Source organism: Bos taurus, chromosome 10 (genome assembly GCF_002263795.3).
Source record: "Bos taurus isolate L1 Dominette 01449 registration number 42190680 breed Hereford chromosome 10, ARS-UCD2.0, whole genome shotgun sequence".
Lineage (NCBI taxonomy): Eukaryota > Metazoa > Chordata > Mammalia > Artiodactyla > Bovidae > Bos > Bos taurus.
Window position 1 is genome coordinate 37,133,324 of NC_037337.1, and position 25,007 is coordinate 37,158,330.

At 36.5% G+C, this 25,007-nt stretch overlaps 1 protein-coding gene and 1 non-coding gene across 29 annotated transcripts in view; one reads left to right on the plus strand and one right to left on the minus strand.

The window, feature by feature from the left end:
• The window catches only part of MGA (MAX dimerization protein MGA), a 148,831-nt gene that overhangs the window by 113,957 nt on the left and 9,867 nt on the right, over positions 1 to 25,007 (plus strand). For 10 of the 28 annotated variants that reach the window (XM_024997621.2, XM_059890463.1, XM_024997622.2 and 7 more), the window contains 11 exons: positions 1,961 to 2,187; positions 3,579 to 3,755; positions 4,365 to 4,437; positions 5,757 to 6,274; positions 8,491 to 8,788; positions 10,086 to 10,712; positions 14,411 to 14,701; positions 14,891 to 16,404; positions 19,655 to 19,785; positions 22,604 to 22,655; positions 24,607 to 24,813. In XM_024997621.2, the coding sequence (XP_024853389.1) occupies positions 1,961 to 2,187; positions 3,579 to 3,755; positions 4,365 to 4,437; positions 5,757 to 6,274; positions 8,491 to 8,788; positions 10,086 to 10,712; positions 14,411 to 14,701; positions 14,891 to 16,404; positions 19,655 to 19,785; positions 22,604 to 22,655; positions 24,607 to 24,813 (4,115 nt within the window). Of the gene's footprint in view, positions 1 to 1,960; positions 2,188 to 3,578; positions 3,756 to 4,364; positions 4,438 to 5,756; positions 6,275 to 8,490; positions 8,789 to 10,085; positions 10,713 to 14,410; positions 14,702 to 14,890; positions 16,405 to 19,654; positions 19,786 to 22,603; positions 22,656 to 24,606; positions 24,814 to 25,007 lie in introns of those variants that run through there. The other 18 variants (XM_010809191.4, NM_001191402.1, XM_010809181.4 and 15 more) reach the window with 17 other exon arrangements.
• MIR2285CR-1 (microRNA mir-2285cr-1) lies at positions 19,364 to 19,425 on the minus strand. Its single transcript, NR_162360.1, has one exon. It is a non-coding gene; the product is annotated as a microRNA mir-2285cr-1 (primary transcript).

The following is a 25,007-nucleotide window of genomic DNA, read 5'->3' on the forward strand; positions in this document are numbered from 1 at the left end:
GGATACTGCTTTGTTATGCAAGATTAAGTGTCAGTTGGTCCTTTTATGTGATTTTAGGCAAAGATTGTGGGTCTTTGGTTTAGAGCTATCCTCTCTGAGCACTGATCATTGAAATGCAAAACACAGTGTTTGCTTCTCTTGTCTTATTGATGGGAATGGACAATTTGCTTTTGAAAAAGAAGCCAGCAGCCTGTTAACCAAATCCTCCATTTAATTTGGTTAAGAATCAGTGCGTGTTTTCCTTTGTGTAGAACTTGTAGATGGTATGATTTCGTCTTAGTCAGGTTTCTTTGCGTTCCTGTTGATGTATTCTTGCTTCTATGCTGAGTTCAGGCTGACTTCTGAATAGAAGTTGTCATCAGAAGGCAACAGTAACAGCTGTGGAACCAGATTGATTGGGTTTGATCCAGGTTCTGCCTCTTATTATTGGACTTCTCTGAACCTCAGCTTTTACAAAGTATCAGTTCAGTTGCTTAGTTGTGTAGGACTCTTTGCAACCCCATGGACTGCAGCTGGTCAGGCCTCCCTGTCCATCACCAACTCCCAGAGTTTACTCAAACTCAGATCCATTGAGTCGGTGATGCCATCCAACCATCTCATCCTCTGTCGTCCCCTTCTGCCTTCAATCTTTCTCAGCATCAGGGTCTTTACAAATGAGTCAGTTCTTCCCATCAGGTGGCCATAGGATTGGAGTTTCAGCTTCAACATCAGTCCTTCCAATGAATATTCAGAACTGATTTCTTTTAGGATGGACTGGTTGGATCTCCTTGCAGTCCAAGGGACTCTCAAGAGTCTTCTCCAACACCACAGTCCAAAAGCATCAATTCTTCAGGGCTCAGCTTTCTTCACAGTACAACTCTCATATCCGTACATGCCTACTGGAAAAACCATAGCTTTGACTAGACGGACCTTTGTTGGCAAAGTAATGTCTCTGCTTTTTGATATGCTGCCTAGGTTTGTTGTAACTTTTCTTCCAAGGAGCAAGAGTCTTTTATTTTATTTTATTTTAAGAGTCTTTTAATTCCATGGCTGCAGTCACCATCTGCAGTGATTTTGGAGCTGAAGAAAATAAAGTCCGCCACTGTTTGCACTATTTCCCCATCTATTTGCCATGAAGTGATGGGACCAGATGCCATGATCTTCGTTTTCTGAATGTTGAGTTTTAAGCCAGCCTTTTCACTCTCCTCTTTGACTTTCATCAAGAGGCTCTTTAGTTCTTCACTTTCTCCCATAAGGGTGGTGTTATCTGCATATCTGAGGTTATTGATATTTTTCCTGGCAGTCTTGATTCCAGCTTGTGCTTCTTCCAGCCCAACGTTTCTCATGATGTACTCTACATATAAGTTAAATAAGCAGGGTGACAATATACAGCCGCGACATACTCCTTTTCCTATTTGGAACCAAATGGAAATAATAATATCTCAAGGACTACTGTTATAGTTACATGAATTAAAACATAGTAAGTGCTTAGAATCTGCAGATAGTGAGGTTCAAAAAGTACTTGTTGTTATTTGTAAAATTAAAAAGTGTAACATAGAATGATTATCTTTCCAGGATAATAGAGAAAGCCTCTTCTGATCATGTTAATTATAATAGCATCTCCTGTTAACTCTTTATCCTTTATTTATCCATCTATATTTTTCTGTGTTGTTCTTATTACTTGATACTATATGTTTATTAGATTGTTTTCTCCTGTGGATTATCAACTCTCTGAAGGCAAGAACTTTGTTTTAGTCATAGCTGTTTTCACTCTTGGATCTAAAACAGTGTCTGATTTATAATAGCTATTCAACAAATACTTGGTTAATAGATAAATTAATTAAGGTTCATGAGGGCCAACTAAAGGTTTCTTAGGGGGTATCTATCTGTTTGATTATTTTAATGATTTAATGCTTTTTATGAGGGAGAATATTTTGACAGTGCCTCAGTTAACTTTTGCCTTACCCTTCCTTTTGTTAAGCTATCTGTGAAACAGAACCTGAACAGCCTGTCCGACATTACCCACTGTGGGTAAAAGTAGAAGGTGAAGTAGATCCAGAACCAGTGTATATCCCAACGCCTTCTGTCATTGAGCCTATGAAACCATTGTTGTTGCCTCAGCCAGAAGTTTTATCTACTACTGTGAAGGGCAAACTACTCACTGGAATTAAACCTGCAAGGGCATATACTCCCAAACCCAATCCTGTGGTAAGCTTGGCGTTATACATCTTTTATTGAAAGTTATAAAAATCATTTGTAAAGGTAATGGGTTTCAACCAGATTTTTGGTTTATATTTTGTGAATCATGGTGCTTTCAGGTAGTATGTCTGCAAGCCATCTCCCTTTCTGATTTAGTCAGTTTAATTGATGGCATTTAAAAAGTGTCATAAAAGTTGACAGAAAACAGCAAAATTCTGTAAAGCAATATCCTTCAATAAAAAATAAACTAATTTTAAAAATGTCATAAAAGTAGAGTGAATAGTAGTACAATTGACCCTTGAACAACAGGGAGGGTTTGGAGTGTAGACCCTTTGTGCAGTCGAAAGTCCGCGTGTAATGCTACAGTTAGTTTTTTGTGCCTGTGGTTCTGCATGTGTGGACTCAACCAACTGAGGATCATATAGTATACTGTAGGATTTACTATTGAAGAAAAGCTGTACTTGGACCTGTGCAGGATTATTATAATTCTTAAAGATAGCTAAATCTGTCTTTAGGAGGATCATATCAAATTGGCTTTTAAAAAAATGACTTGGCAAAAGTCTTCTAAAGGTTCTCTTACTCCTGTAGTATAGAATATTGAGTGATTGAGATGTAGTATGCACTATTAGAAAAGCATTAGGAAGAAACTTTAAAGAGTCACTGTGATCTTTTTAAAGCATATTGTCTTTATATACAATAAAGTTTAAGGTTTAAAAGAATAGTTGCATGACCAGGTGAAGACAATAGGTAGAAGATCTAATGCTTCTCTTGTGTTAATAGCTTAAGCAGTTCTGATTATTAGTAAATCTATTTCAGTCTTTCTGTTTAATTAAATTGAAGAAAGATTGTTCAGTACAGTGCTATTTAGTGTGGTCTCTATACAGTGCTAATATATAACTGTTTGTTACTAGTCTGTGATGAAATAAGTATAAAAACAGGTAAACGTGTAGATATATATTTATGATAATTTTAAGTGCCACAATAACACTGTGTTATTATCAAAAAGGAGATATTTAGAAACTTTTGCCACAAGTTGGTAGAGAAATTTTTATCTATTAAATCTAATACTGAAAAACTTGATCTTTGTTTTTCTAGTAATTTATTTTACTGTCTTTTCAAAAATATCAGTCTGTGTGTGACAGGTAATTAAGAAATTTATCCTTCACTGCAGATAATTTGAGAACCACTGCTCTGGTGTGCTGAATTTTCTTAAAAGAGAAACAGATCCTTTCTGACTGCCCCAAGAGTCAGCACATACAAACTGTAATTGTACTATTTAAAGTTTGCATTAAAAATTTTTAAGTGTTGTAATAGAAGCAAAGATTACATCCTTTTCCTTTTGGAATCCTGGAGACCTTGCCCCCCAATATTTGGAATGTTTTGTTGTATGAAACTTACAGATCCGGGAAGAAGACAAGGATCCAGTCTACTTGTACTTTGAAAGTATGATGACTTGTGCCCGAGTTCGAGTGTATGAACGAAAAAAAGAGGAAGAGAGACAACCATCACCATCACCATCCCCATCATTTCAGCAGCAGGGCTCATGTCATTCTAGTCCTGAGAACTGTAGTGTAAAGGTGAATTCCTTATTGCATAGATTTCTCTTTTTAACTTCCAGTTCCTTGCTGCTAGTATTAGAATTTGCATTACTGTTGGTATAATATGAAATAATTCTTTAGGGGCAGAGAAGGTTTACATAATGTGCATATCAATTTATGTTTCTCTGCATACCTATTCTAGAACATATTCCCTTAAGGTCATTTTAAAAGTATTACTCTTTCTGAAGTAGGAGTAATTTTGAAAATTTAAACATTTTTGGTTTTAATAATGTGGTTTATTAGGATTTGAATCTTTCTGCATTGGTGAATTTTCTAAATAGTTGAAACTTGTTTCATTAAACATCAAATATTTTTCCTTCTTTATTAGAATTACACTATAAAATGCAATGTTAATTGTTTTCTTGGTAACTCAGTCACTATCACAGACGTTAAACAGCAAGACTACTTGTTTTTATGGTTGTATAGTGTGATGGTAATGCAACTGTGCCTGTGGATGTCAAGATGTTCTTTGAGTACTTTAATTTTTCTATTATTTTAGGCTTCCTTGAGAGATTTAATTCATATGTCCTACTCTCTTGATACTAAATATGTATTGAATTGAAGTATTTGTGTTGTTCTCTTTGTCAGGAGCCAGCTTCTGAACAGCAGCCTTTGAAACCACTCACTTGTGACCTGGAGGATGATTCTGATAAATCACAAGGTCAGAATGAAAACTATGACTTACCATTTGATCGTGATTATTAATATATAGGTATGGACTGTACTAATAATGAAGGGGAACCAAAGCTACCAATCCAGAGCATGTCTACCTACCTTGTTTCTAGTTTTGGTAAAAATAGAGACTACAGGTAAGTTTTTTTCCCAGTTTTTTGCTGTGTTTAACACTCCTGTTCTAAGAAGTACAATTTGTTGGTATTCGTGGTATGGTGTGTTGTAAGAAACAGGATGAGGTCGGTGATTTTTTTTAAACTCCTTTACAAACCTCAGCAATATTGACATCATTAGTTACAGAAATTTTACCTGAGATTTTCAATAGTTGCTGCAGTTGGAGAATACAGAGGGAGAAAGGAAGGAGTATCACTGATTTATCTAGTAAATGTTACTGCTAGAATTAGTATTAGTATGATGAAGGTAGTGTCTAGGGAATTAACTTGTTTGTTTTTGATTTTGCTTCTTAAGACATCACACATTTAAGCAGCAGTGTCTCCTAAACTTTTTTTATGGCATGATACACATACAAAAGTGATAATGTTGCTAGCACATTGAGGCAAGTGGAGAGGGTGCCTGTTAGCATGATCACCCTGAAGGCTGAGGGGATCGCTGTCCTGATGTATTGATAACTGTAGTACATTGGTTGGGAGATCCTGCTATAGAAATCTAGCTAGTGAAATGTATATTTAGTTAATGTGTTGCCATGAATGTAAACATACTTGAGGTGTGCATGGTCTTGCATCAAATGTAGAAGTGGAACAATCATATCCAGAGGCACAGAAGTAGTTCTGAAATATATGCAGTGGAAACTAGAGGTAGAGTGCAAGGGTTTTTTTCCCCAACAAAAACATCATCTTTCTTGCTGTTCTTTAGGGTTGACTCTACCTCTCACATATTACAAAGCATCTTGCAAGTGTCTTTGCTTTGCTTATATGGATAGCAAGTACACTATACTATATAAGCCTAACCCTGGTTATATACTTTGTTTGCAAGATAGTACCTTCTTATGTAATAGTTAATGGCTTTTTAGAGCAATCTCAAGAGGGATTCACTTTTATTAAGAGGGCCCAATGAGTAGAATAGTGAAGACTATTATAGTCTGATTTTCTGGAATCTTTCTTTTTTTCATGGAAAACTCCCAAATTGTGAGTGTCAGTTTACCACTGAAAGTCCATGGGAATGGGATACTGGGCAACTGTTGAATATCTATGCTCCTGGCACTTTTCTGAGAACTCAGGAAAAATGAATATCTTTCAAAGTTCAGAACAAAATGCTATAATGCAGAAATATCTTTCAATTCCTTACCAGAAAAGAGCTGGAAGTCTTCCTGCAATGAAGGGGAATCAGCTTCTACCTCCTATGTGCATCAGAGGTCACCTGGTGGTCCCACCAAACTGATCGAGATCATCTCAGACTGCAACTGGGAGGAGGATCGGAACAAGATTTTGAGCATCTTATCCCAGCACATCAATAGCAACATGCCACAGTCACTTAAGGTGGGCAGCTTCATCATTGAGTTGGCTTCTCAGCGAAAGAGCCGGGGTGAAAAGAATCCTCCTGTTTATTCTTCTCGTGTGAAAATCTCTATGCCATCATGTCAAGATCAAGATGATATGGCTGAGAAATCTGGATCAGAGACTCCTGACGGTCCATTATCCCCTGGGAAAATGGATGATGTCTCTCCCGTGCAGACAGATGCCCTGGATTCAGTGAGGGAGAGATTACATGGAGGCAAAGGTCTGCCCTTTTATGCAGGGCTTTCTCCTGCAGGGAAGCTTGTGGCCTATAAACGTAAACCCAGTTCAAGCACATCTGGGCTTATCCAGGTGAGAATTATCTTTAATCTGGATGTAGCACCTTTTTATACTTAGGTACCACCTTGATTTTTCACAGCCCTTTGTGGGCTTTACATTATTTATCTTTGCATTCCTTGGGAACTGGGTGACAAAATCGTCATCTCTTTTTGTAATAGGCCTAGGTTAGATGTATACCCAGGGTGAATTTTTGGCACATTTTACAAACAGAAAGGTAGAGCCCTGTATGAGCTTATAGTTTTCTTTTTAGTCTTTCTAGAAAGTTGCCTTTAAGCTGTTTTACCTAGGCTATAGTGATATTTTGACAGTCAAGCAAGAATAGTAAGGGATTCAGTCTAGTTCTTGGGATTATTATTAGCAGATAACTTTTAAAATAAAATGAAGTGAAGTTAATTTTTAAGATAAGCAATATATGTTTGAAAACTTGGGAGAAAATTTAAATTTAGGAAGATGTTATTCAAATACATAAATTTTGAAAAAATTGAGCCACAGTTTACATATTTTATCTTTATTTGATTCATAGAGTTCTTGCCAGTCTAATCATTGTTATAGGGCAAATATCTATATCCTTGCTACGTAGTACTTCAGACAGATATATTAGTAAAATTACACTGGCATGTAGAAAATCTTTTTGAAGGAAAGTTCTGAGGTAAAATGTAGTCATAGGTCCAAAAGAGTTTCTCCTTTTGTTCAGTGACATTAAATGCACTTTTATATCAGAGTACCAAATGTGGGGTCCTGTGTGACATTACTGCTAAGGTTACTTGACTTCACTAGCTCAGCTGCTTCTCTGGGTTAAGGACTGTGCCACCATTATAACTGATCTACTTAATTAAAAACTTTCTATTGCAGTTACCATGTAACTGCTTCTGTTGATATTTCTTAAACTCTTAATGATGAGAGTGTTTTCTCCTTGTTTAATTTACTGATTGATGCTTTGAGAATAGCAACTTACCTGATATTTTAGTGAAACTAGGCCCCCTTCAAATAGTCATAGAAATTTTGTGTTCTCCTGTCTAGGACTCAGAATGCCCCCATAAAATATGAACCTGCATAGCAGTCAGGCCACTGTAAGGTATGCTTTGGGAAAGCTGCCGAGTAGTCTTCAGAGCAAGTCCCAAAGGAAAAGACAGGAGTATCTGATCCAGACTCCACAGAGCCTGGAAAACTGTGCAGGAAAGTTTACTCTAGGATGGAAAGATCATATTCTTTGGATCAAACTCGGGGCAAATATATACCTGATCTGTCTGGAAATAACAGTTTTATCTAAGTAACAGAATAATTTTTGTGTCTTAGAAGAGGGAGTAGCTTGGTGTAGCTCTTCTCCTGACCAGTTCTCTATTAATTTAGAGAGTAGGATTTTCTCTGCCTTACTCCACTTCCTCACCCCTTTAAATGATGGAAAAGAGAGACGGAAAAAGATTTCTTCTGTAGTCATTTAGCAATAAGACATAGAGAACTTAAATAAGAAACTTGGGAAGTTTTGTTTTCTTTCTTTTTAAAATGATTCTCCTGTGTAAGATGGGCAGTCTGTCAACTCAGGCAATAGAGAAGAATCTTTACCTCATTCATTGATTCACTTTCTTCTGACAATTTAGTGGCAACTTAAAAAAAATTACAATGAATTTCAACTAGCATTTATTTTGAGTCCAAGTTTTGTGCAAAAGATGAAGATAGTTGTCTTCAAAACTGAATTTTTTGAAAACTGAAAACTAAGGTGACTTTGTGGCTTAGGTATTTGTAACAGTGACTTTCTCATAAGTTAAAGCAGACTTCCATGTATTTTTCAAATATTAAGGACCCTTGTGAGAAAGCTTCATTATGCCTCTGGTCTCATCAGAGAGATTCTGTGGAACACAGTTACTCATTTTTATGCTGATGATTATTAATAGCTCAACCATAATTGCTTATTGACAAGTAAAACAATTGGATGATTCCTTAGATTTGACTGTATCTTCCACAAATCTAGAATGCAGGTATGATGAGTTTCTGTTTTTAAACTTCCAAAATGAAGGAGATGAGATTAGTTGAGAATATCAGATGGCAGCATTTTTTTTTCATCTCCTAAATACTCAGATTATACCAAATGGGAAAAGTCCATTTCTTTTTCCCTTTAAATCTGAAAAATTAGACTTTTAAAACCTTGTAAAAATGAAACCCTTGTCAAGGGAGATGAGTTAGCAAGAGAATTTTATCTTTACAGAATTTCTCTTTGCCACTTGTTTCAGGTTAATGGTAAGAGTTACCCGCAGGCTAAGTTGCTATTGGGACAGATGGGGGCATTGCATCCAGCCAATAGGCTAGCTGCTTATATCACAGGCAGGTTGCGACCCTCAGTCCTGGACCTCTCAACCCTCAGTACTGTCATCTCCAAGGTAGCATCCAATGCCAAGGTGGCTGCATCCAGGAAACCACGCACCCTGTTGCCTTCAACATCCAATTCCAAAACGGCATCATCTTCTGGCACTACAACAAATCGCCCTGGGAAGAATCTGAAGGCGTTTGTCCCGGCGAAAAGACCAATTGGTAAGTTGGACTGTTTATATGTTTTGGGAAGGGTTGTGACTTGGTGCTGGGCCAGTGGATACAGATATGGAGGTTGTAAAACTTAGAGAAATATAGAAGTTGGTACTTTTTTTTCTTGATGTTTATCTTGCCTGAATTTAAATATTTTTTTAGTAACTCTTCTGATGACCTACAGTACTAAATAAATTGAGTTATAGTTAGTTTTATAGTTATTTCCCAGACGTTTAGACTGGTTTTGTTAACATAGAAAAGACTTAGCTTTTTAATTTTGTTTTGCAGAAGGGAATACATATTCCTGAGTACTTTCCCTAATTTACTATTTCTCCTATGAGGACTGGTGTTTTTGGTAACCAATCGTATGTATGTTCCCTGAATTTATGAAACCAAGGAGCTAGCAAAATCAAAATGCATTATGTTAGTATAGACTTAGAGTAGAAGGCTCTTGTAAAACGTAATTCTGGGAACATTGATTTATTATATTTATCCCTATTCTGTGAGTAAAAACCTAATTTATTTAACATCTTAGTGTTAGAGTCTGTAATAAATTGCCTCCTTAAATCATTTGTGTTTTAGAATTGACAGTATATACAGTTGATTTTATTGGATTCCTCTTTTTGTTTTTTTCACATCTGTTTAGAAATGTTAAATAAAAATGTCGTTTGCTGTGTTTTTATTCCTCTTAATAGGAAATTGAAATCTCTGGCTAAATGCTGGAGTTGTGTGAAGATGGAGTATAGGCATTGCCTTAAAAAGAACTCTTTCTACCTCTTGTTAAAAAGGTAGCTTTAACTGGTGATCTTAAAAAAAAAAAAAAAAGGATCGTCTTATCCTGGCCTCTTCTGAAATGTCTTTTTGCATATTTCTAAAATGCAAAACTTTACTGTTTTGTAAAAGGACAGCAATAAAGAGGTAGAGGTGCTGTGACAGAAGGAAGTGGTGCAAACAGATTTTAAAATTAGAATTAGGAATACAATTTCCTTACTTTCTTCCTCTGTTTTAGATGCTGAAGTTGTGTGCTGCTGTGCTATACAGTCTTTTTAGTGTTCTGGCAGTTAGACTGTATTGCATAACCAAAGGAATTTCAGAAGGAACATCCAATTTTATTCCCTTTAGTTGTTAGAACTTTGAAAGTTAGGTTTGGGTGGACAGGTATGTTTGACTTCTGTGAGTGGAAATTATAGGTACATACCTGTAAGAAATTGACCCAGTGGTGCACAATAAATGTTGATAAACACAATCACTACAAGGATGAAATATGAGAACTGAAGATTTTTGACCTGCAAATTTTTATTTGCAGCGGCTCGACCCTCTCCTGGTGGTGTGTTCACACAGTTTGTGATGAGTAAAGTTGGAGCCCTGCAGCAGAAGATCCCTGGAGTTAGCACACCCCAACCCCTAACAGGGCCACAGAAGTTCAGTATCAGACCTTCTCCAGTAATGGTCGTCACACCTGTGGTTTCTTCTGAGCCAGTTCAGGTGTGCAGCTCTGTGACTGCTGCTGTCACTACTACCACCCCTCAAGTGTTTTTAGAAAATGTTCCTGCTGTGACACCTACGACTGCTCTATCTGACGTGGGAACTAAAGAAACTACTTATTCTTCTGGTGCCACCACTGCCGGGGTTGTTGAGGTCTCTGAAACTAATACCAGCACCCTTGTAACACCTACCCAGTCTACAGCCACTTTGAACCTTATCAAAACGACTGGGATAACTACCCCTGTGGCTTCAGTTGCTTTTCCTAAGTCTTTGGTAGCATCTCCTCCAACCATAACTCTTCCTGTTGCTTCCACTGCCTCCACCTCCATAGTCGTGGTGACCACAGCTGCATCTTCTTCCATGGTGACCACACCAACTTCATCTCTGAGCTCTGTTCCCATTATACTCTCGGGAATTGATGGGAGTCCACCAGTGAGCCAGAGACCAGGTAAGGCCTAGATGTTACAAGCTGGTTTATTTTATAGCTGGTTATATAACTTTGTGGTTCTGATAGAATTACAGGTAAATATCAAGTGTTTCTGCTATAACAGGGAAAAAAAAAAACAAACTTTACATTCTGCAAAACTGAACACAAAAAATAATGGACTTCATGGTAAATACAGGGTTAGTACAGTCAGTGAACATTTGTGCAGTTTTGTAACCAGTGAGTGAGTGAAAGTCGCTCAGTCATGTCTGACTCTTTGCAATCCCATGGACTCTAGCCTGCCAGGTTCCTCTGTCCATGGAATTCTCTAGGCAAGAATACTGGAGTGAGTAGCTGTTTCCTCCTCCAGGGGATGTTCCCAACCCAGGTATTGAACCCAGGTCTCCTGCATTGCAGGCAGATTTTTTACAGTCTGAGCTACCAGGGAAGCCCCAGAATGCTAATAAAAACTATTAACCTTCAAGATAAACAGCCTTAACAGATGGTTTAGTGGAGCTAGAGATTTTCTCAGGAAATTAAAAATATTCAAAAGCATTAGAATGGAAATGCTACATTTGGGAGTGGAACTCTGAGCCAGTAGAGCAGCCATTAAAGTGGGTGCAGGAGGAAGTGCAGCAGCTCTTGTGTGTTGAGAGCTAAGGGCTCATGTCTCTGAGGGAACCAAATGTAGGTGTGCCCAGTTTTGGGAGTGGGAGAGCTGCTGCTTTATATTTAAAAAGGACAGATCAGAGGGCTTCTGCTTATGTTGCAGCCAAGCTGAAGGTCTTTTCTCTTGCTTAAGATTAAAATTCTAGGTCCTTTTTTTTTTTTTTTTTTTTTAAGGTCCTCTTGCCTAGTAAAAATCATTTGTGAATCAGCCCAACTCCTATATACTATACATTCTCTTAATTATTATACATAAACTGATTGAAATAGAAGTAGGGAAGCATATTTCTTTGTTTAGGACTCGGATATTTTATATGTCAACTTTTTAGTTAAAGTTAATTTTTTTCTCTTGTTGACTTAGTTTAAGTGAATTTGAAATAGAAATAGTTCACACTTTGGTCACTTTTATATCCTAATTCAACCAGCTAAAGTAACTTAGTAGACTCAAAGAAGAATTAGTATGGAAAGGAGTGTGAGAGATACAGAATATAGTGTGTGTGTTAGTTGCTTAGTTGTGGCCAACTCTTTGTGACCCTACGGACTATAGCTGATGAAGCTCCTCTGTTCATGGACTTCTCCAGGCAAGGGTACTAGAGTGGGTTGCCATTCTCTTGTCCAGAGGATCTTCCTGACCCAGGAATTGAAGCCGGGTCTCCTGCATTGCAGGTAGATTCTTTACCATCTGAGCCACCAGGGAAGCCCCTACAGGATATAAGGGGGAATAAAATAACTGACAACAGTTCTGTCTTGGTTATTGATAGTTTTCCTACTAAATATTTTTGTCTTCAGGGGCATGGTTTAAATCCCTGTAGATATTTTAGGAAAGAAGGGATTTATAAATTGAAGTGCTGTTGAAAGGAAAAGTGGATGACAGTGTCAATTTTGTTGTCTTTTGCTACTTCCTGTCAACACACGTACCAAAAATGGCTAATAATATTATTTCAAAAGTAAGATTGTGTTTGATGAAGCCTTTTTGATTTCCTTTTGAAACTCACAGTTCACATCTTGTCATATTTTAACTGGTCACGTCTTCTAAATCATGTATTCTGACCTTTTTTATATTTTTAATTATGTCATGAAACTGTGAAGTTGTTTACCTTTTGTAGTTCATTTTCTCTCAGATTTCAGTCACTCAGAACATACGTTCAGGTATTTTGCTCTGATTCCCATTTGTACTCTCATATAATTGATTTATTATTGTTATTTAAATCAAGTCAGTTGTTCACTTAAGTATACTTTTAAAAGGAGCAGTATTACTGTAATTGGAAACCAGCATTACTTGCCAGAATGGAGGATAGTCTCTTAAATAAATAAACTGAACCAATAATAATAAAAAGTATCAAATACTAGCCAGCTCCTGTGTATTTTTAACATGTGACTTGTTCTCTGTTAATGAAGGAAGTTAGAAAATGCTGGCATAGTCTTTTTTTTTTAATTTTAATATTAAAGACATAATATCAGAGACATAATTTCTTCTGTATTTAATCAAAAGATTAAAATTCTGACAGTATAATATGGTGTTATTCTATATGACATACCACCTTAAAGTATCTTATGTAATACTACTTGAGGAAATACTAGTTGTATATTTTCTTATCTGCTCTTCTATAAAAGGAGCTGACTCACATCACTGCCAACTTCTAAGGAAGTATGTGATTTTGTTATAGTTTCATAAAGTGGATCCCAACTCGGGGATTTAGACCTCTGACTTTTTCATTTGACTTTTCATCCTTTTGTCTTTCTCTTCTTCCCTGAGCTCTCACCCAGTGCAATAAATAATCACTTATTTAGTGTGTATATTAAAGGCTGCTTTGGGAGTAATTTGGTTTTGAATCATTCTGTAAAACTCAATTTGAATAGAAATTTTCAGGAAATTAAGAATGTTTTACTTTAACATGTTTCTCACATAAGATAGATGATTTTTTTGTTTGTTTAAAAAGTTGCACACTATTTTTTTTTAATCAGTTTGGTCTTGTGTTGTTATTTCCTTTTCAAAAGTAATCATGGATCTTCTATAGTAATTTGTCATGTAAATGTTAAGGAGCATCACTTTCTTTTAGAAATTTGATACTTTTTTTGGGCAGAGTGCATATTACATATTAAAATCTTTGTTTTGTTTGGCTTGTTAATTTTTCTGTTTAGTGACAAACTGATGAAAATTTTTATTTAAAAATGTCAAAGAATAATTGAAAATAATAATGTTAAAGAAATTCAGTAATTTGAATGGTAATATTAGATCACTTTCATTTATGCTTACTATTATCATTATTCCTACTTCTTTATTCCTATGACCAAAAACTCATACTGTTTTTTCCCATATCCTTGGTGTTTTCTTCCAGACATTGAAGTGCATCTTTCAGTACTATTAATGTTTTGAGATCTCTTTTAATTCACATCTTCTGCATTAAATTTCTACCTTTTCTGTTTCAAAACTATGTTTGCCTCTTCCTAACCAGGCTTTATTTCCCTACTTCTTTGATGTCTCTTAATTTCATTCCATTTTTGGGGGATATGTGTTTTTTTTTCCTTTTGAAAAATAATTTTCACAAATCTGTATGCTTTGCTTATTCATCAGTGAACTTTAAAGGCCAAGAAGTTTTTTTGTACCTTGTGATTTTTAGTCTTTGACTTTGTCTTCCTTGAGTAAGACCTGTTAAACTAAGTCATAAGCCTGTTAAGTATTAACAGCCTGAATTTTTAAGTTGAACAGAAAATTTACTTGAACTTTAATGAGAATCCAGGTTTAGAGTTGTGCCTGTGTTCTTTCTTTAGGCAGAAGTATTATCTCTTTAAATGTACCTCTTGACAGTTGAGACTTTCTTTTTTTACCAATCTAAATGTAAGGCCCTGTAAGCTGTGGTTAATACTTAAGTTTAAAGTAAATTATTCTCAGCCATAACTCCTGTGTCCTATATCATGGACATAACAGAATTTTGCCAACTCTGTAATTTAAGCTTGTACTTATTTGTAGCATGGTTAGATTCTTTGTCATAATTATTTTTTCCCAAGTATTAAAGGGAAATTCTGATACTATGTTTCCATTTCCTATTTTTCAGAAAATGCCCCTCAGATTCCAGTGGCTCCTCCACAGGTCTCTCCTAACACAGTGAAACGTGCTGGACCTCGATTGTTGTTGATTCCAGTGCAGCAGGGTTCTCCTACTCTTAGGCCTGTCCCAAACACACAACTTCAGGGACATCGGATGGTCTTGCAGCCTGTTAGGAGTCCAAGTGGAATGAACCTATTCAGGCACCCTAATGGGCAGATTGTCCAGCTTCTCCCTTTGCATCAGCTTCGAGGATCTAATAACCAGCCCAACTTACAACCTGTCATGTTTCGGAACCCAGGTATAAAGTTACAGATATTTTTGATAAGTTTCTCTTTTCTTGAATCATTTGGTCATATGGTATATTTATATACCAGCATTGGTCTTATCAGTCTCTTGAAATCAATCACCTGTTAGGAAAAAAATACGTACTTTGAAAGTCTTTGATGTGGGCAATGGTGATTTAAAATGCTTTTTTTTTCCTCACCAGGGTCTGTGATGGGAATCCGTTTACCCACTCCTTCCAAACCATCAGAGACTCCACCTTCTTCGGCTTCGCCCTCTGCTTTCTCCGTTGTGAATCCTGTAATTCAGGCTGTTGGGTCTTCTCCAGCAATGAATGTTATCACTCAGGCACCATCATTGCTTTCTTCTGGACCTAATTTTGTGTCTCAGTCTGGTACATTGACTCTGAGGATTTCCCCTCCTGAACCACACAGTTTCACAAGTAAAACAGCCTCTGAAACCAAAATAACTTATAGTTCAGGAGGGCAGCCTGTTGGTACAGCCAGTCTTATTCCTCTCCAGTCTGGTAGTTTTGCCTTGTTGCAGCTCCCAGGACAAAAGCCTGTTCCCAGCTCCATTCTTCAACATGTTGCTTCACTTCAGATGAAAAGAGAATCTCAGAATGCAGACCAGAAAGATGAAACAAGCTTTTTAAAAAGAGAACAAGAAACCAAGAAGGTTCTGCAGTCAGGAGAAGCTGTAGAGCCTGAGACTAATATAATAAAACAAAACTCAGGAGCTGCTGTCTCAGAAGAAACTCTGAATGATTCCTTGGAAGACAGGGGTGATCATTTAGATGAAGAATCCCTTATAGAAGAAGGGCCTACAGCTGTTAAACCTTCTGAGCATGTCTGTAGCACTGGCTCACACGCAGGTGAAGACTATAAAGATGTTGAGGAAGAATATGGGATTAGGAACCATAACAGTTCCAAAGAAAAACTGACTGTTCTAGAAGTTAAGACCATTTCTGGAAGAGCCAGTAACATGACAGTCCAAAGTGTGAATAATGTGCAGCTTAAAAAACTTGGTGATGTGAAAGTGGAACAGCAGAAAGGCTTAGACAATCCAGAGGAAAAATCAAATGAATTTCCAGTTATCTCTAAAGAAGAAAGCAAAGTTGAATTTTCAGGCAGTAGAGTTGCGGAGCAGCAATCTAATCCAAAGCCAGAGGCCAAGGAGAAGGAATGTGGAGAGTCTCTGGAGAAGGACAGCATTAAGGAGAGGTGGAGAAAACACTTAAAGGGCCCTTTGGCCCAGAAATATGTTAGAACTTCACAAGAAGGCAAGAATGAGACAAATGAGCAATTAATTAAAGAAACAAAAACTTGTAAGGAAAATTCAGATGTGTTTCAACAAGAACACAGTATCTCTGATTTACTTGGAAAAAGTGGAACTACTGAGAATGCCAGAATTTTAAAAACTGAATGTGATTCTTGGAGTAGGATTTCTAGTCCTACAACCTTCTCCATTGTCCCTAGGAGAGCTGCCAAAGGGAGCAAAGGGGACGGACATTTTCAAGGTCACTTACTGCTCTCAGGAGAACAGATAAAACCAAAGCAAGAGAAGACGGGTGGCAGAAGCAGTACTGACTTCACTGTTTTGGAGTTGGAAGAGGAAGACGAAGAAGATGAGAATGAGAAAACTGATGATTCTATTGATGAGATTGTGGATGTTGTTTCTGACTACCAGAGTGAGGAGGTTGATGATGTAGAAAAGGTGGTGAGCCCATTTTTGTTGTGACTGAAACCTCAAGAATTTAAATGATTCATTAGAGACAATAGCTTTTCCAGAAGATAACTTAAGACCTAATACATTCAATTGGATGCCTAGGTTTAAATCATGATTAAATGACTTTGTAGTTTTTAGGCTGTGTCAGTCAGGTAACATTTATTGAGCTTATATTGTGTTTTGAGACTTCTCTGATATTATACAGGAAGGCTGGTTTAAGCCTTGGGGGAATAGATGCTTTGAGAGTCCCTATCAAATTAGGTTTTTTGTTTTGTTTATTTTTTAAAAAAATCCTAAAATCACTACTCCCATTTGATCTCAGTTTTTTTCACATTTTTTATGCAAAGTTATTGTAGCTTATCTGGTAGATATATATAAGAAGCAGGGAATGGGTGGCCTTAGAACTGGAAGATAATTTGTCAGCATTTGTAGAGATGTTTTTTGTTTTGGAGAGAAATGAAAAACATCATTTAGTATTTTATTATCACCCCGCCTAAAGTTGCTTTCTAACCATCTCCTAAAATTAAATAATTAGTGTCTAAAATTTGTATTCTAACCTCTGGTCATCTTCCTTTGTAATTTGACCTTTATAATTTATTTTTATTTTTTAATTTTGCTGAAGCCATTTTCATAGACTTCTGTGTAGAGTTGTGTTTGCTGAGCTAAGTAATTGAGCATCAGTATGATATAGGGCAGGAATTGGGCAAACTTTTTTGTAAAGGGCTAGTTTGTAGATATTATAGACTTTGCAGGCTAGATGACTTGCTTTTGCAGCTACTCAGTTGCTGCTATAGAGGGAAAGCAGCCATAAACAGTAGTAAGTGAATGAGTGTGGCTGTGTTCCAGTAAAAACCTCAGTTACAGAAACAAATGGGGGGCTGTGGTGTGCTGTCCCCTTCCCCTGATGTAAAACATAAGGAGGTTATAGTCATCTGCCTGTGGGGTATCTTGAAATCGAAATTGAGATAATACGGCCCTTTGCAATGATTGTCTTGCATGGCAGTTTTAGAATTTCACTCCTTTTGAGATTCATTTGTTCTCTGTGTTACCTGGTCCTCCTCCGTTAATGCCTAACTGTCTTAGGCAAATAAAATATAGCAAAAAGGTTTATATTTTAAAATTCTAAAATGTCTACGTTTTGAAATGTTTCTATGTCATTATTTCTGAACCTCACTGTCTCATTTGTAAATGAGATGGATAATTCTATATGCATTTGCCTTGCATTCTATCTATAACCTTATCCTTTTTGAGGACTTACATCTGTAGGTAGTTTAGGAGTTAGATTGCCAATCTTGTTGCACTTTTTGCAGTCTCATTATAAGTCAGCCTAGGTAAGCATCAGACCAAAAACAGTCCAGCTTTATTTTAATTAAATTTTTTTCTATTATGGTTTATTACAGGATATTGAATATAGTTCCATGTGCCATACAGTAGGATTTTGTTGTTTATCCATTCTATATATAATAGTTTGCATCCAGTCCATCCTTTACTCAATACTTCTCCCCCTTGGCAACCACAAGTCAAAAACAGTCCTGCTTTAAAATCAGTGAAAACAAACAAACAAACAAATCAGTGAAAACTATTGCTATCAGTAGAACTGACTTAATGGAACCTTTAGAGTGTCTTAGTCATACAGAGTGGCATTGCTTGAACTTCAAATGGGAAATCTGACAGGTACACTGGCCATTTTAAAGTAAGGGCATTCAAATTTAAATTCTACATTGTATTTATGTATATGTTTGACACCTATGATAGCTTTATGCCTGTTAAGCATTGTATTGGAATAGTGTAAGGAAAGTTGTGAATAACCTTTTTAATTTAAATCTTCCCCAATTAAGTTAATTGGATATTATTTACAAAGCCTCCAATTAAAGCCATGTAATTACATATTCTTCAGTTTAAATATTATAAAGCATCTGCCTACATTAGTATTCAAACTTTTGGGCTTCTGTTGGTTTAGATTCCCAAAGTTAATTTTAATATGCATTGATTAATACACAATATTTAGATGATGATTAAATTGGGGATCATAAATGATGACTTGAAAAAAAAAATGATGACTTGAGTCATTTATGTCTGTTAGCCATAGGGAGCCTCTAATTTGGGAGTAAGTAGTTTTTCTGGTGAGATTAAAATAGAGCTAGTAAAGTGATAGGGATGCTTCATTTTGAGTGTGCTTCTTTGGTACAGTACAGTTACAGATGACATATTCTCTGTTTAGTTTCTGGCATAATAAACACTATTTTAAAGGTGGACTTAGAAATTCTATCTGCATAGCCCATAATCCATATAGTTTATATGCATACTAAGTTACTTCAGTTGTGTCTGATTCTTAGTGACCCTATGGACCATAGCCCACCAGGCTTCTCTGTCCGTGGGATTTTCCAGGCAAGAACACTAGAGTGGGTTGCTGTCCCCTCCTCCAGGGGATCTTCCCGACCCAGGGATCGAACCCATATCTCTTAAATCCCCTGCATTGGCAGATGAGCTCTTTTGCCACTAGTGCTACCTGAGAAGTCCCTCTTATAGTCCTCTGTTGTGAGTTTCTTTGGTAGGTGCTCAATAAATGCTTACTGATTGACTCATCTTTTGGTATAATAAGCAGTACAGCAAGCCTGGGCTTCTTTTGGTATCTGAAATTCTTCAAAAGCTCTCATTCTGTGGGATTGAGATTCTTAGAAGATTGGGCTATATTCTGTTTGCATATCTGCCTTGAATGTGTTTTTGTGGGTGTTTAATATGGGGTTAACCATGAAGCACTGTTACACTAGAACTTGAGTTTTTCTGCTTTCTACCTTCTCCCTCACCACGTTTTATTTGATTGCTATTTAATCTTTAGATTTATGCAGCTTTAATATATCTGTACTTGAATTTGTCCACTTGCAGTAATATTGAAGCATCAGCACAGCCCTTTGGAGACTCTGTCTCTTTAGTCTAATCTTTGTTGGGTTGTCAAAAAAGTTTGTTCAGGTTTTTCTATACCATCTTGCGGAGAAACCTGAACGAACTTTTTGGCCAACTCAGTGTGATTTATAATGTAGTTCTTGGTTGTTAGCCCTAACCATATGCTGTCTTTATGACTTAATTCCATTTTAAGATTAACAGATTTAGGGTTATTAGTACTCATGGTTTAAGATCAATGTTTGGCACTGGTTGGCTTTATAAGGGAAACATTCAGTTGAAAAATTTAGGTGTGCTTGCTTCCCAATGCTTTATTTACTGTTGGACTGGTGTATTTCAGAATAACTGTATAGAATACATTGAGGATGATGAAGAACAAGTGGACATTGAGACTGTAGAAGAGCTCCCTGAGGAAATTAAAATCGCCCACATGAAGAGCACAGCTGTCCATACAGAGATTTTGAAACAGCCGTAAGTCTTATTTTTCTTTGGATTGTTATTTCTTGTATTGTGACCATAAGCAAAACTGAATGTTCTAGTCAAGAGTTCTGGGTAATTGACATACTTCCTTTATTTCTCTAGCTTTTTATCTTATTAGTAGATGAGGAAAGGAGCTGAAATTCAGAGGTAATTAACTTCCTTGTTATTGCTAGGAAACAGTATATAAATGTGAATAACATGCTTTCCGAGCCTGATACATTGGCATTAAAATACTAGTTTTGCTAGTTTGTAGCTATTTAACCTTGGGCAAGTGTGTAATCTTTCTGACTCTTAGATTCTTTACCTGTGAAATGAGGAAAATGCCCTTTTTTAAGGCATTAAATCATATAATATATGAAATAACTAGCATAACTGACACAGTGGATTACTCAATAAAGTTCTTTATCTTTTAAGAATACAGTTGTAAATTCTAAATGTGGTTACTTTGCTAGTTGAACGGGTGAGGTACAGTTAGAAAAATTTTTCTGCCTGTTCAGCTGATGAGATGAAAACACAGAATGATAAGATGACTTAGGAAAAAAATGTTATGCCTTAGTAAACCTTATATTGATTAGGAATTGGGGTATGAGAGAAAGAAGGTAAGAGTTATTTTGTGCCAGACATTGTGCTTTTCAAGTTATTATATCATCAGCTACCTAAAGTAGCAATGAGTTGAGAAAGAGTAATTCTTCACTCCTAGTGAGAAAGTCTAAGGTAGGGATATGGTGGTATTTTTCTTCACTCCAGGGCTATTTGGAAGGTCCTTCAATTACCTGGACTCCCAGTTAGTGCTAGTGGTAAAGAACCTTCCTGCCAATGCAAGCGACACAGGTTCAGTCCCTTGGGTGGAAAGATCCCCTGGAGTAAGAAATTGCACCCCACTCTAGTATTCTTGCCTGGAGAAAACCATGGCTAGAGGAGCCTGGCAGGCCACAGCCCGTGGGGTTGCAAAGAGCTGAACATGACTGAGCACATACAAAACACCTCAGTTGCCTGTTGGTTATGATTGAAAGAATTTAAATCTCTTAAAAACTTAATTAGACTTAAATTCAGTAATATTGCAGGATGTAAGTTCAGTATACTGAAATTGAGTTCTAAAACAATAGCAATAAACAAAAAAAAATTAAAAATACAAAAAAGCTGTTTGGGATTTTTGATAGAATCAATAATATTTTATAAAAGTCTTACACAACTTTTTGATAGAAATTGTGTAAGACTTTTATAAAATGTTATTGAAAGACATTGAAAAAATGAAAAACAAACAAACATTGATGAAGATTTCAATAAACAGATTCCATCTTTATGGACTGGAATAGTAAAGGGCCAGGAATAATTAACAGTTAAAGAGCACAAACTGTAAAGGAACAGATTGTTAAAAATTTCTGTCAGTAAAAAGGTGATTTCAGACTGTAAGGAAAATATTTGCAATATGTGTTAGAGGATTAGTATCAAGGATATAAAATAATTCTTACAAGTCAATAAGAAAACGGTGATCCACGGGCTTCCCTGCTGGTAAAAATCTGCCTGCCAATGCCGGCAACATGGGTTTGGTTCCTAATCCAGGAAGATCCCTCATGCCTTGGAGCAACTAAGTCCATGGGTCACTGCTATCAAGCCTGTGCTCTAGAGTGCAGGAGTTACAACTGCTGAGCCCATGTACTGCAAGTATTGGAGCCCGTGCTCTAGAGCCTGTGTTCCACAAGAGAAGCCACTGCAGTGAGAAGCCTGCAAACTACACAACTAGAGTAGCCCCTGCTCACTGCAACTAGAGAAAAGCCTATGCAGCAATGAAGACGCAGCACAGCCAAAAAGAAATAAATAAGATTAAGTAAATTTTAAAGAAAAAGGAAAGAAAAGTATGATCCAATAGAAAGGTAAGTAATGGATATTGTGGGCAGTTCACAGAAGAGGAAACCTGGACTGCCAATAAACATACACAAATTTGTTCCCCCCTCACAAGTAATTAAGGGAAATAAAGATTAAACCATAATGACGTTACAAATTTGTACCCAGAAGTTTGGCATAAATTGAGATTTCTGAAATAATATTGTCTAGTTGTGGAACAATGGGAACATACTACAGGTGGGGTGGGGGTATGAGTTATTATTACCTCTTTGGGGAGCAGTGCGATGTGACTACAGTTGAAGATGTGCATGCATTTCTTCTATCCATCAGTTCCACTCCTAGATATAGATTCTGGAAGGGTTCACGCACATGTATAAGGGGTCATGTGTGGGGTTGTCCATTCCAGCATTTGCCATTGTGAAAATTTGGATGCAATGTAAATAATTACTAACATACTAAAAAAATAAAATTTAGAGAAGTTATACTTTGGAATACTATATAGCAGTTAAAATGATCAAACTACAAGTATTAACATATCTCATATGTAATGTTGAATGAAACAAATCAGTTGAAGAAAGATACACATTACATATGTTTAAAATGCTACACAATATTTTCTTTTTCAAGATGAATCAGTTACATTCCTAGTAGAACTATATGAGAAGGAAGGAAGGCGGGTATTTTATTTCTTAGGCTGAATGACAGATACCTGGATGTTGATTATGTATTTTGTTTGTACAGTTTTACATGTTTGAAATATTTCACAATTGAAAAATGTAATTTGAAGTTTTAAGGTTTTTTGGGAGAATTTGAGAAAAAAGGATATTGTTGAATAAATCATACTGTCACAAATGGGACTATGGGAAAATAAGCCAGTCACAGTTTAGACAATTAGGGGTGGTTTGAAATAGGTCTTAGATTATTGAATTTTGATAAGTCTTTGGAAAATACTGTCTTTATTTAGGTGCTGTACGCCTGTCTCTGCAGATGAAAAAGCTACTGAAAGGAGTCGAAAGGTATTTACAGAATATTTAATGATAATTGCTCATTTAATAAAATTGATAACATTTGTCCTTACAGGTAAAACATTAGTTACATTAATTATGACTTTTTTCAGGGCTGCTTTTACCAATGAGTTAATATAATCAGCTACCCCCCCTTAATGAAATTACACTACTACTGTTTTTTTTTTTCCTAATTCTACCCGCCCACCCCACCTAGTTGATAGAATAATTTAGAGGAATTAAAATGGGCATGGAATTTGTGAAACTTGTTTTGTTTATTTGAAAACTAATTGTATAATGTGATGATGTGATGTGAAATAGGCTAGCATTCTTTCTTATCTAGACTCCTGATTTTTCCAGTGACCTAAAAAATTACTTGTTATCTGAAATAATGGCTGGCAATTCAGGGAGCAATGAGATTATAAATTTTCTTTGATTTTCTTAATATATTGTGTAGGATATCATGGTACCATGATTAAGCAAGATTTTCTCTATCCTTACTTAACACTGTGGAGGAATTAATTTCAATTTTGAAAAATATATAAGTACAAATTACAGATTGGGAGATAAAAGAGGGCAGAAGAAATGAAAGGATATAAGTACGGATACCCTCGTTTTACAGAGACACTGTCTATTGTGGATGAAATGAGAAATGGAAATAGAATTATATCTCCAAAGGGATCAATAGAAGAACTAAGTGATTTATCTGTATTAGGAAGATGGGATGGTGAGATACAAGAGAGTGGTGAACTGAATTCTTTTCTGCATCAGATCAGATCAGATCAGATCAGTCGCTCAGTCGTGTCCGACTCTTTGCGACCCCATGAATCGCAGCATGCCAGGCCTCCCTGTCCATCACCAACTCCCGGAGTTCACTCAAACTCAAGTCCATCGAGTCGGTGATGCCATCCAGCCATCTCATCCTCTGTCGTCCCCTTCTCTTCCTGCCCCCAATCCTCCCAGCATCAGAGTCTTTTCCAATGAGTCAACTCTTTGCATGAGGTGGCCAAAGTACTGGTGTTTCAGCTTTAGCATCATTCCTTCCAAAGAACACCCAGGACTGATCTTTAGAATGGACTGGTTGGATCTCCTTGCAGTCCAAGGGACTCTAGGGACTCTTTTCTGCATAGCAGGAAGTAAATAGTTAAAAATACTGTTTTTAACTTAGGATATAGACTTAAGAAGCAGAAAAAGCAACTCAAAGAATAAAAGGGGTTGTTTCTAAGGATCCAGGTATACGTGCAAGGCACAGTTGCTTTTCATTATAAGCTCTTTACATTTTTGTATTTTAAACCCGGTATGCATCTACTACTTCTTTAAATGATTTAAAAATAGAATTAGAATAAATAAGAGAGAAAGGAAGCCTAAGGCATCCTGAGAGTTAAGGAAGACTTTCCTGAAAAATGCAAAGGTTTGCATTTAATTGTGAAGTCATAAAGGAGGGTGGAAAGGGATAGGTGCAGGCAACAACCTGTGTAATGACAGGGAGGTGTGGGATTATAGAGTGCTTAGGAAATTTACAGCACTTTGGAATGGTTGGAGACAACAGTGATTTAGGAAGAGTGGCAGTTGACCCTTTCCCAAATTGTAAAGGGTCTTTACAGTATTTAAGAAAACATTTTAAACTTGTTTTCCACTAGTCAAGTTTTTCATGTAATTTGTGTCATAAAAACAACTCTCAATAATAAATTATACACATAAGCTTTTTTAGAGTCCCTCTCTCAATCCCTCATTTGAAAACTGCTGATATTTGAGCTGAGAAGTGATATCACATTAGCATGTTTTAGAATTTACACTGTTGATTTGGAGAAAAGATAGACTGGTAGTAAGAGGACCAACTGAGAGGCTATTAAGATACTCTAGGCAGAAGATGGTTGGTGTCTGATATAGAACAGTGCCATTGGTGTGGTGGAAAGCGAGTAGATGTGAAAGATACTTAGGAGGCAATCTTTTGTTTGGATAGGCTGCACAAGTTCCTCTAAAGCTAAAACCTGATTATTGGAGTGAAAAACTACAGAAAGAAGCAGAAGCTTTTGCATATTATCGCCGGACACACACTGCCAATGAGCGCCGCCGCCGTGGTGAAATGAGAGATCTCTTTGAGAAGTTGAAGATCACATTGGGGTTACTTCATTCTTCGAAGGTTTCCAAAAGTCTCATTCTTACTAGGGTAAGTGTGTAAATGACAGACGAATAAGAGCTTGACTAAAAGAATCTTCTTTAGATACATAAAAGGAAAAGGAAGAAAATTGAAATAGAACTTGTGTTTATCATTTGAATGTGGACTAGTGAGTGTCCAATAATTCCCTTTGGAAGAAAATTCTTATGTTCAATCAGAGTTGCTTTTCATTGAAAGTCAGATTC